The sequence below is a fragment of the Pezoporus wallicus genome, unplaced genomic scaffold, assembly GCF_028554395.1.
Source record: "Pezoporus wallicus isolate ANWC-B61680 ecotype Strahan unplaced genomic scaffold, APGP_CSIRO_Pwel_v1 contig_3058, whole genome shotgun sequence".
Lineage (NCBI taxonomy): Eukaryota > Metazoa > Chordata > Aves > Psittaciformes > Psittacidae > Pezoporus > Pezoporus wallicus.
In genome coordinates, this window is record NW_026641153.1 from 2,984,504 (window position 1) to 2,997,048 (window position 12,545).

At 36.4% G+C, this 12,545-nt stretch overlaps 1 protein-coding gene across 9 annotated transcripts in view; it reads right to left on the minus strand.

Moving 5' to 3' along the window:
• PCLO (piccolo presynaptic cytomatrix protein) overlaps positions 1-12,545 on the minus strand; it is a 356,344-nt gene that overhangs the window by 115,878 nt on the left and 227,921 nt on the right. For all 9 annotated transcript variants that reach the window (XM_057422563.1, XM_057422567.1, XM_057422564.1 and 6 more), the window contains exon 10: positions 127-252. In XM_057422563.1, the coding sequence (XP_057278546.1) occupies positions 127-252 (126 nt within the window). The remainder of the gene's footprint in view (positions 1-126; positions 253-12,545) is intronic.

The following is a 12,545-nucleotide window of genomic DNA, read 5'->3' on the forward strand; positions in this document are numbered from 1 at the left end:
TGGGTGCCCCTCACTCTGTGCACAAGATTACACATCTTGTGCAAGAGAAAATGTATATTATAAATAACTCTACTGAAGTAGCAGTGCTCTCTTGGTTCCATTTTTTTAATCATGCATTTGTCTTACCTTCTATCAGCTTCCCTGTCTGCTCTGCATTGCCCCCAGGCAAGACCTTGGCAATGTAAGCTCCAATTTCCCCACTGCTTCCTGGAATTTCTTTCCCACCTACAACTCGGATTCCCAGACCGTTGCCTGTGGTCAAAAGAAAGAGAAAACTTTAAAAGAAGATGAAGCAATAAATATTTCACTGATAAGAAAAGAACAACTCAACAGAGGTTACTGAAGGATGTCACAAAAAACTTATGGCTATATTTGGAAGTTTTTTGGAAGTTTAAGGTTAACTGCAGTCTTATCCACCACTTTCCCAAAGACTTGAATTTGGGAAGTATTACAGTGAAGGAAAAGATCTTCTTGAGGAACTACTGTCTGACATAACACAATTCACTAAAAATTACATTGAAGCCAATCCTACCTTCTTCTGACAGCCTTACTGTACTGAAAAGGGACTATTTGCATGACAAACCTATTTCAAGAAAGCCATAATTTGCAGTATTAATTAAATTGCATTAAATTGCTAGAAATCCATGTGAAGTGTGGATTCGAAAGACAGCTTGATTATACGCCTAAAACCTGCATGCAATTTAGCTAAACAATTATAGTAGCTCCAGAAGCAAAGCATGTACATTTACACGAACCTATATTTGGCAGATGATATTATTTTTCTTAAATATTTACATTTAATTGACATCATTTACAATAAAAGATGCACAAATTATCAAAATGGAAAAAGTCTAAAATAGTTCTATGTAAAGCATCAGGAAAACTGCCTTTTTAAAATATTACAAAGATGAAAACATTTTGATTACTCAGATTATTTTAACTGGAGAGAAGCAGATCACTAATCTCCCTTATGTACAGAACAAAGTGAGAGAAAACAAAAAGCTTAAAAATAATCCCATTAAGCTAATCTTTCTTAGGCATTGCCAATTTTTTATGCTATCTTGCTTTTCTAAAAAATGCTTTCCATACAAGAAAACCAAATTTCTTCTTTGAGGAAAAATAAAATTTCACATGAGATGACTGACACTTCAATCTGGAAATGTAAAAGCTGATTTTCCCACTTTTATTGTAATGGCTAAATAATTTATTTTCAATATATTAATTTAATAAGCCAACCCTGCTAAGTGGTTAGACTACTCTTCTAGAGGAAGTTCACCATGCAATCTCTTTGCAATTCTTTATCTTTACAGATTAAGGTTTTTCCTTATAATGCTATCTGTTTTATAAATCAACCCTGAGTTTGCTTTAGAAGCAGGACAGCCACATTGCATTTCTAGCCAAAAGAAGTAGCTTTTCTATCCCAGTTTATGTCATTCTATATCCTTTCTGCCTCAGCTTTCATCATAATTGCATATTAATCTTTTTTTCCAAACAAGCCTTTTCTTTTGGAAGATGCCTGGTGTCCAATACATGCATGGATCCTGTACAGCACAATATAAAAATAAGGAAGGCCACAGTCCTTAAGGAGGCCCTTAAGTCCACTCAGGACTTAAGCGGCTTAGCAGGAATCACTTAACATGGACACAGCTCTTTCCACCACTGCAAGTATCCCTCTAATATACTGATAAAACAGGTGGGTGAGAGCAACCAAGTAAAACTAATGGTAAGAAATTAAAAGGAAATATATATGAGGATCGTTCTTACAGCTACAGTACCATAATTAGTGTACATTGCTAAAGCATGAATGATTTCAACTATGCTAGTGATGCAGGCTGGTAGCACCTCAGATGATGCCTACAGATCAGTTTCAGGGGGTGGTGTAGATTCCATTAGGTCTATGTTTTGTGACTCAACATAACTTGGGTGAGGATTCAATGGTGGGATGACCACTGGCAATGTGCTATCAGAACACAGAACTTTTAGTGAATGATTTCAGCGGCGGCTGATGCCGAAGGATGAGTTTCAGGGGTATTGTGGAAATAAACCATGATATGGCTGTGGACTAGTGTATGAAAAATTAGGCCTTGAGTTTTTACAAAGGATGATGAAGACCTTCTGCAGACTAGATTTTGTACTGTTTATCCACAATAGTGTGTAGCAGCAGAAATTGATTTTGGTATGGTATGACTGGGCATTCATGTAGGAGATTTGTATGCATATATTGAACGTAATTCACCTTTGGATTATATTTATAACCAAGTTCGAGATACAATTCAGATCTTTCATACAAACCAATTTCAGTCTCTGCATTTCTGTTTTACATATGTGGTCATATTTAGTCTTGATATTTTCAGAACAGATAAGAGATTTAGGGAATATGATAACTCAACCCTATGGCAACATGAACAATAACTCTGTAAGTTATTGTTCTGTACAAAGATTTGATAAGGCAAGAATGCCCCCTCAAGTTCATTTTGTTTTTTGTCCAGTGCAACTTTGCCTGTTCAAAAATTCACTAGGCAGTGCTGTGCAGTCATATCTAAGTACCTTGAGTAGGAGCCGAGGATACTCAGGTGATAACATGAAATTTGATAGTAAGTTCCTGAAATTAATGCTAAAAATTTTAGGCAGTCTGGGCCATCTCTATCTGTTCATCTTCTTTTTTTTTTTTGTAATATGAATACCTGAGGAACATCTATAAGAAAGTCAGTTTCTTGTAAGACTTTACACCTGGGAATGTAAAGTAATGCAAATATAATGCAAAAGAATGCAAAACTTCTTAAGCCCCTTTTTGGACATGACAAGTGCACTTTTCTCTCTCCCTCTTTTAACACCAAATTAAGAATTGGAAAAGTATAAATATTTCGGTTTCAAGGGGACCTCCTAAAGAAAAAAATTGAGAGGGACACAAGTAATAAACATAAAACAATACCCCCTAAATACCAAAGCTAATGACATGAATGGAAAATAGGATTAGATTTCTGCTACAAGATATATTCATCATGGTAGTTAATATTTCTTTAATTATAAACTTGGTATGGATGATCATTGGTTAACTAAACTTGGCTGGTTTCTAGCACAAATGATTTGATATACAGAAAGGATGCCGCGTTTTAAACAATAGCTATATCAGCACTCTGGGACTGTGATATGGGAAATTCTAAGATTAATTTTGTTAAAGATTGTAATTTTTCAGGGTAATTGGAACAAATTATATACTTATTTTTAATTAATTACCTTATTTCAGAGCAAATTTGAAATTTAACACCAGTAAAACTTATTTTTCCTGCTTGATAAGGAAAGCTAACTCACCATTCTAAGGATGGCTCTAAATGTCTTTGATAAGAGTTGAAATATACAGTCTTTAAAAAAAATAAGAACGTGATTGCATAAAGCAAATTCATACCTCTACAAAAGCTTTTAAATATTAGTCCATCCTCAGGACTTCGAAATTCATGTGTGCTGCTCTGCACATTTATCAAAGGACTTCTGACCAAACACTACTGAAAGACTAATTAATATGTTACAGATCTGAGGCTCACAGCTGTGAATTATTAAGTTCTTCAATTCCAATAAACAACTATTCTTTGTACAGCACACACAGTCACAAAGTAACTTACTCTTTACCCATCCAGTTGACATGTGGACTTCTCAACATGTCAGCAGGACTGGACGCTTTCAATTATGTAGGAGAGTAACTACAGGGTCAGAGTTTTCTCATGATATACTATGCTACTATATTTACCTCTGATAGCTTAATTGAAACAGAATGGCAGAGAGGTGGTTTGTCATATAAATGGGTGTATAAAATACTTGATTTTGGAGGCAATTCTGTGGATACCTATGCTAGATAACTTTGAAAATAATGGCTGACCTAGTGGTTCTCTTTTTGCAAATCTAAAGTGTTTGTCCATATTACTGCTCACTACATGCTTATACATAAACACTTTAATTCCTAGACACTTTGAAAAGCCTTCTGATTTTATATTTGCAGGTTTTAGAGTCAAATGTATGACATTAAGTACAAGAATGCTTGCTAAAGGACAACCACATGTGAATGTGTGAGTGTGTTGTTGTTGCTGGATAAATCAGGGGGCCTTTAATTTAATTTGATCTGTTTTCACTAAATTAGAAAATTGTAGTCCATTATTATTATGTTGCAAAAACATTACTGGAAAAAAATATTTTAGCTTAAATCACACACACAAAAATCAATTCCTGGTAGTCAGAATGAATGAGTTACTGTTTACCCTATGAGCTTTAAGTGCTCTGATCTGACTGACAAACAAATACTGATTGGATGTTGTTATATTTTCTAACATGAAGATGGAATTTCAAACCTCTTTATACTGTATCTATTGAAAATATTGAGTTTACTACTTCTCAATGATATTGACCAATATTTTAAAAATACCAATCACATGCTTTCTCAGACCTTTTTCTCTTGTTTTTTGATGGTTTTTTTTTGAGTCTTAATTTCCATCTCTCAGACTATTTTGATATAACCAGACATTTATCTTTCAATTTTAATTTTCAGGTTAATAAACTACTGTTTTCTTCTCTAGAAGATACAGGACCACTTAAATGTCAGAAAGCGAATCACTGTGCTTTGAATAAGAGAAGGCACTTTTCTGAACTCTGAGTATTGATTTCTATGGATAATATCTTCAGGACAACATCTATTCAAAGGGAATTTTACACACTGAAGATCCAATCCTCTTTAGGACACTTCAAGGCTAAAAGACTGATAACTATTTGCAACCGTTTTTACTGATCTCCCAACACTGTGATTTTACTCTCTTATCTAATCTTAACTAAAGACTTAAGATGAAGCATGCTAAGCAAAAAAGAAGCCCCTCAATCCCCCCAATCCACAACATAAAAAGCATAACTTAATAGGACATTTCATGCAAATAATTTGGTTTTATACTGTGAAAAAATAAACGAATATGGACTCTAAAGTTAGTGAGCCACTGACTTATACAGCTGTTTCAGTGGTGCATAGTCACTATATATCTATATCTCTATATAAATATAGGTATATATGTACGTGTGTGTATTTGATTAGTGACCAACAACTTGACACTCATAAATTCTGTCACTGGTGACCTGGAAAGCATCAATGCAAAAGTATTTAAAAATTCATCATTCTTTTTTCCTTAATTCCACCACCAGGTACTTTGTGTCCAATTAGACTTATTTATCCTGAAATTGTGTAGCTCAATATATCTTAGATCACTATGACATTGTATCCTCTTGTACATTTTGTTGTATCACAGTGGAAACACAGCAAAAAGACTATAATTTATTTTGCTGGTGTAGGCTGACCGTAACCTGAGCTCTGCAATTGCAATGTGGTCTTTTTTGTCCATTGTGGAGATAATAAACATCAGATTGCTGTCAGTCTTGCTGTCACTCTGGTCACTGGGCAGCTCGTGAAACCTTATCTTCATATGACTTTGCTGAGTAGCTCCACTACAGCCATTAGAGAATAAAAAGCCTAGATTTTCTGGAACTACTTCAGCAAACAAGCAATGATTACACTTGTCTTTCCAAACAAATGTCAATAACCCTTTACGGGTTAAAAAAGTAATTCAAGGCACACCAGGCTTTTGCTGGTGTTAAGGGTCCTGCCTTTACAAAAGGTGAAAATTAAGTTTCCAGGGATGCTTTTCCCATAAAACAGAGTTACTATTATTACAAATAATATTTTATTTATATAATATATATATATTTATATATGTATATATATTACAGATATATATTACAGAGAAGCTGTGTGGAAACCTGATAGCAGCCTTCCAGTATTTGAATGGGGCCTATAAGGATGCTGGGGGGGACTCTTCACTAGGGACTGTGGTGATAGGACAAGGGGTAATGGGTTAAAACTTAAACAGGGGAAGTTCAGGTTGGATACAAGGAAGAAGTTCTTTACTGTGGTGGTGGTGAAGCACTGGAACAGCCTGGCCAAGGAAGCTGTGAATGCTCCATCCCTGGCAGTGTTCAAGGCTAGGCTGGATGGGGGGGCTGGATGGGGGGCTGGATGGGGCCCTGAGCAACCTGATCTAGTGGGAGGTGTCCCTGCCTGTGGCAGCAGGGTTGGGACTAGATGATCTTAAGTTCCTTTCTACCCCTAACCATTTTGGGATTTTATGATTACATGCCTTGAAACTCTACAGAAGGAGATGGAAAAAACCTGAAATGGGTTTAAACTGCGAAGTATGGCTGAGGGCTACAACACATGTCCCTGAGTGGTTTGAAATGGAAGGTAAATTAAGTGTTATGTTTCAGACTCATGAGCAGACATACTACTGAGGGAGGAAAATACACAAGTCCAAATACAATTTTCATCACTTTCTAACAATATTTTCAAAAACACAGTTCAAACCCAGAAGACTGAATCATAGCAAGGAAGAACACGGTTGGCCATTTTTTGGCAAGATCCAATGGTAGGGATTAGAAAAATGCATGAGGATAAACAATGAAAAAGAGATACTAGGCATGAAAGATTTTGCAGTGTGCCAGAATACCATGCTACAGCAATGAGAACACATCAATCAAATCAAAAAATAAGAAGCCTTCCAACCCTATTTGGCTGTGAACAGAGACAGACCATAACTTCATTTACTAGACTTACCCTGCCATTCCTCCTCCAGCCTTATCTAGATCAGATATATACTAGAGTGCTGGTAGGCCTTATCAGCTGGAAAAGTTTTACACCACATTCTATTGTCTGTATGAAACAGAAGTGTCAGGCACAAAAAAAACAACAGCAACTTCTCTTTGGAGAGTTCAGGTTTAAAGGTCTCATGAAGAAATACAAACTATTTATTCAGATATCATAGCTGTGATAAAACAATCTGTAAAGTCTGGAGAACAGATGGAAAAGAAACATGACAAAGCAAACAAAACCAAATTAGAGCAGGCACTTGGAAAGCAGCAGGAAAAGTAATGTGTATAATAAAACCCAGGATAAATTTTTATTTGCATTGTTGTCCCTATGCAATTCTCTAGAACACACAACATGCTGCTCCATATCACAGTTTGGTTGTCTAGATAGGTACAACACTTTCAAGATTGTGCTCCAGAGAATTGTTTTGGTGCTTTCTAATAAAATTATCTGAAATTAAGTTGTTTCCCAGAAACATGATCAAACCTACTCAGTTATTGCACTTCTTGGCCACTGGTAATTAAAGCATAAATACACATGAAGCCAAATACTGAGCTTATGAAATTCAGATATATTCTAGTTGTTTTAATAGGACAGCATTGATTTATATCAGCTGCAAGTCTGCTTTATGCTGATTTGCACACTGGTTATCATCCTGAAGGATCATAAAGTGGTTTACAAATTAGCATCTTGGAGCACTTCCTTACATCTACTTGAAAACAAGATACAGATCTCTCCTTTTTAAGTGATTTGTCACATCAGAATCTAAGGTGTCATCCATCTATGGTGAACTGTAGCTTTAAATCTATGAGAAACCTGTAGGTACTGAGATTCATTTTTGTTTACTGATAGACACCAATGTCTCAATAGATGCCACTGACTGACTGAAGTTCTTTGATTAAAATGTTAGTCTTGAATGCTCCCATCTGTATCAGCTTTAGTACTTCAGAAACATCAACAGAGTTAAATATAAAAGGATATAGTATTATACAATTTATAAGATATATAGATGTATGCGCTAGCTATAATATAATGCATAAACAAAAGAGTAGTCCTCCATTGAATGCAATCACTGCTTCACAAAGTGGCTGAATCACAGACTACTGGAAGCTGTAAGAATATTGCACTGTGTTTACCCATGCTTTAAATTCTTATATACCTTCTGTCACAGCCATGATGAAGGGTTAAATGAACCTTATGTCTTACCTAGTAAGACTGTTCTTACGTTTAATAAATTTGGGAAAATCTTGCTACCTTTAATAAACAGTGATAATTATTGCACCTGCTAAAAATCTTGCCCAGTGTGCTGCATAGACTTGTCCAATATGAAGTCATGCTAAGAAGAAAGGAAGAAACACATGCCTTCACTTTAATTTGCATTACTTCTCCAGTAATCGTGGTGCTGATATTTGGGAGCACAAAGGCTGTATCTATCATAAATTCTTTTCATGAAGCTGGTAAATTGGAGGACAGAATTAAGAGGAAACCGAAACATCACTTCATCCAGTCACCTACTAAACAGTAGTTCATACAATCTGTGCAGAATGCTGGTCTATCCTGAGGTAAGATATGGCAATGGTGACACTGTTTTTTAAAGCATCTAACTGCAACTCAGCCAGTGGGTCCCCAGCTTGACTCACTGCACAGGGCTCTTTCTCTCCAGCTGCAGGATTTGTACTTGTTCAACTTCAGAGTGTTTCTGTTGGCTAATCCCTCTGCCTCTTGGTTCCACTGAATGGCAGCCCTGCACTCAAGCATGTTCCTCCAATTTGATGTCATCTGCAAATATTATAAGAGTGTACTACATCACTGCCTCCATGTCACTGATAAAGATATTAAATGGTCCTACCCTAGGGTCTTCTGTGGCACTCTACTTATTACCTGCCTCCAGGAAAAGCATACCTATTAACCACAGACCTCAAAACCCAACCATCTAAACAAAGTTTACTCATCTAGCTGCTCAGATAGCCAGACCTTTACATCACAGTTCCAGACTAAAAGTTAATGTATGAAAATACCCGAAGTCTAGAGCCTCTTAGCTTACCGCAATACCATAACTTCAGTCGTTTCACACAACTTTTAGGATTCATAAAAGGATGAAATCTACTGGAAAAGACTGTTAGCAGTTATCTTAACATCTTGGAAGAAAAACTCAAAAAAACTGAATTTATTTAGCTATTTTGGAAGAGGATTGATGCGAAGGGTTAACCAATGTACAGGGGGGTTAGGGTTAAGTCGCTTGCTTAACAATGTTACTGCTTACTCATGCTTACTTAACAAATGCGTGCTCAACGCTTATCGTGCTTGCGGGAACAGGGTGGGAGGACCAAGGCTATTGATAAGGGGAGGGAACAGTAACTCAGTTCCTGCTCTCTGGACCCCTAAACTGGCTGAAATCAGCTTTGCGGTTTGGACAATGACTAAATCACCAGGGAATATGCACAATGACTAGAGGTGAAAAGTTAAGGAAGACTCATTTACTTCATCTTGAGACCCTTGCCCATGACCACCAGGAGACACTACACAAGCAAGGACCTTTTACCTCATTATAATAGGAAGCGGGAATAGGTCATGAATATGTATAAGTGTGTTGCGTAATCTAATGCGTATGTACTAGTTTAGAGGATAAATATAGAGGAGAACAATGCTGGGGTGTGCATGCCTTTGGAAGAGCAATCCCCCATGTACCTCAGCACTGAATAAAGCATACCTACTTTACAACTTTAACGAGTTGTGGAGTCTACCCGTGCATCAGGATCTCCAGCTTTTGCAGTTATCTGTATTTTGTTAAGAAAATACCAAGATAAATCTTGAGGGTCTAACACGTAAATTCTCTCTAGTACTGCCTCTGTGTGTGGATCTTGTGTTACAAACTTTGCCTAATGCCATGGTACAGATTCACACAAACTGTAGACAGCTGTTAATTTATTTGTGTAATTAACTGATGTTTGGTGTGGTTATGTTTTTAAAATAAACTGTTTAGAGCAGCATAAATATGCTTGATATTTGTGCAAATGTGTGTTGACAATGTTTAAATAGAAGCTTCTCCACTCTACCACTTCATCTGGGACAGGAGACACCATGGGGAGTGCCATAGGGAACACTGATAACTCCTGGTCAACATTTTGAGTAATCTGTAGAAAAAATGATATTGCCTGTGTTTAACAGCCCCCCAGGAAAGCCTCTGCACACTGGAGAATTCCTCCTGAGGGAAAGCCAAAGGAATATCTCACCCCAAAGATTCTCCAGCACAAAGGAATCAACTAATAAGAGTGTTGCCTGGATATCTTTAACGAATGTGGAAGGATTTGTGGAACTATAAATTGTAAAATCCCATTCATCTAAAACAAGTAATAGCTGTCTTTTTAATTTAAGTCTTTTTTAAAAAATGAACTTTCCTTCTTTTCTTAAATAGAATGACAGAATCTGGCTTTGGTGTATAAGTCATTGAAAAAGTCTTAATATTCATATAAATTACGCAAAATAAGTGAAGGAATTGTAGTTCCTCTGTTGTTAAACTTCAAATTAACTTTTGACTCATTGCTTGGGAAAGATCCTAGGCTGGCAACAGCAGAGTCAGAAGCTTTTGGTTTATTCTTAGAAGAGGTATCGCAGAGCTGCAGCACAGACTGTCCCTGGTAAGGATTGTGTGGCCATTTGACAGTTCATTTCTCACAGCATTCAATCTGTGGATACAGGCTAGCTTTGTGTTTGGAAATAGAAACTGTCCACTAAGACACATGTTGAGACCTTCAGTTCACTGCCCATTCTCTTTCCCTGATGACATCAGTCACTCCTTAATGAGGTTAGTAACTGTATCCAAGGATTTCTCATTAAATTTGCTTTAAACTGTGTTTTTAAGTAATGAAGTTACTTCTGTTGTGCCTGGTTAGGCTTGTAATAAAATAATAATAATAAAATAAAGGAAAGAAGTAAGTAACATAGAAAAATAACTTTTCCACATTTTAAACTGGGGGAGTTGACAAAGTGATTTTTAGTTACTTTTCTTTTTTTTTAAAGAATAGGTATAAATCTCAGGAGACTTGGCATGCCATATCTTATTTGTGATATACCCATCTGATGTCTCACACAAAATGAATATTTCTTATAATAACTCAAATACTACAAAAGAAAAACAGTATATGAATAAAGTGTATAGTAATTTACTAGTCAGTTTGCTGTTTGTTGAAATTAGCCCTTCAAAATGCAGGGGCTTTGTGACAGGGGTAAATGTGATTTACTTACCTGCCTAGCTTGTTCCTTTAAACACTGCAGTCTTCACTTCTGTACCAAGAGAATGATATAATTTTTTTCTACCCACTAGAAGAAGCTGTTGAAGGAAATTTTCATTCTTTTCTGAGAAAACGGTACATTCTCAAGCCAGTGACTACTGCTCTCCAAGACAAGCAGCAAAATAAAAGTCTTTTCTACATAAAACAGATAATTTCTAATCTAACATGAAAATTAACACTTTGATATATAACTTACACTTTTAAACTCCTTAAATTGTACCGCCTTTAGAAAAAAATGTGCAATGAAGTGACTAAGTGGGGGCTGTTATTTTGTGTGTGTGTGTGTGTGTAGGAGGAAATTCATGTAGTTTTGGGGTGTCTGTCCTTAGATGGGCTTCATCAGCCTTGAGGTCTACTATCAGCTTCACTCCCTTTCTTGATGAACAGATTTATTCAGGAACAAGAACACTTTCTGGAAAACTTTAGGTTATTGAAACAAAATTTTGCTGACAACCTCCCTCCCTCAACTATTTTTTACTGCAGTAAACCAGCAAAAAAACATGTAGACACTGGGTGCATATTACCTGTAAACAATACTACAGTTAAAAAAAAAAATAAATCACAAATACAGATAATGAAGAACAGAGATTTCACCTGACAAATGCTGCACCTTAGTTAGCTTGGTGCAATGATGCTATGAGACAATCAGAACCTCAGAGCACCCTGCCAGCCCATGAGGAATATTTTCTTTGAGTCAGTGACCTGCAGAATCAGAGCATCCTAACCTTAGTCATCCTGCATCCAGATTGCCTGAGAGTATACAACTAATGCACTTCAAAGACCTGTACAAATATGGGATTAAGTAAATAGTAAATGGAAGGCAATTATTCTCAAACTGTTAAGCACCCTGCTCTGGAAAGCACATCCAACTCAAACAGGAATTTGTCTCTTGATGATGAGGGGCAATGTGGTTCTTTAGACAATCAGTCCTCTACAAGTCTTTTAATCTATAACTTCCATGCACAGAAGCTGTACCTGTTCATGTCATCTAATGTAAGATGTCCACAAACAACAATTGTTGTCTAAATTAGTCACCTCATGCTCCCTTTATAATTAAGAGGAAAATAGACATATCCAAAAGGTGGTTTATTTAAACTATTTCAACCCTCTATTAATTGACCTTTGTCTCTGCCTCGTTCTAGTGTAATTAATAAACCCAGGCATATTTTTGATAGCCAGTATGAAGAGAGCACAGGGTCTTTGTTTTCCTCTGAGAGTCATTACAATAACGTATGCCTCACCTGTCAAGTGAAACCTTAAATTGACATTTCTGCATTATGAACTTTTTTAATATCCTTGACAAATTGTCTCACCAATGATCTGTGTCCCTGAATGTCTTCTAGTTCTTCATGAGAAAGTGCTGACCTGAATTACTTATGTCCGAAACAGAGAGGTTACTGATTTAGCTTCTGTGAATCTCAGTCTTAATTGCCATTTTTCCTCATAGCTTTTCATGGGAACATGGGGGCCTGACTTAATTCTAACCTTCAGTGTTACAGTGATCTGTTTCTGCAGCCTTTTCTGTATGAGAGCTATGAAAACCATTTGAACTTTTATAATCAGTAGACACATTGCCCTCTCAA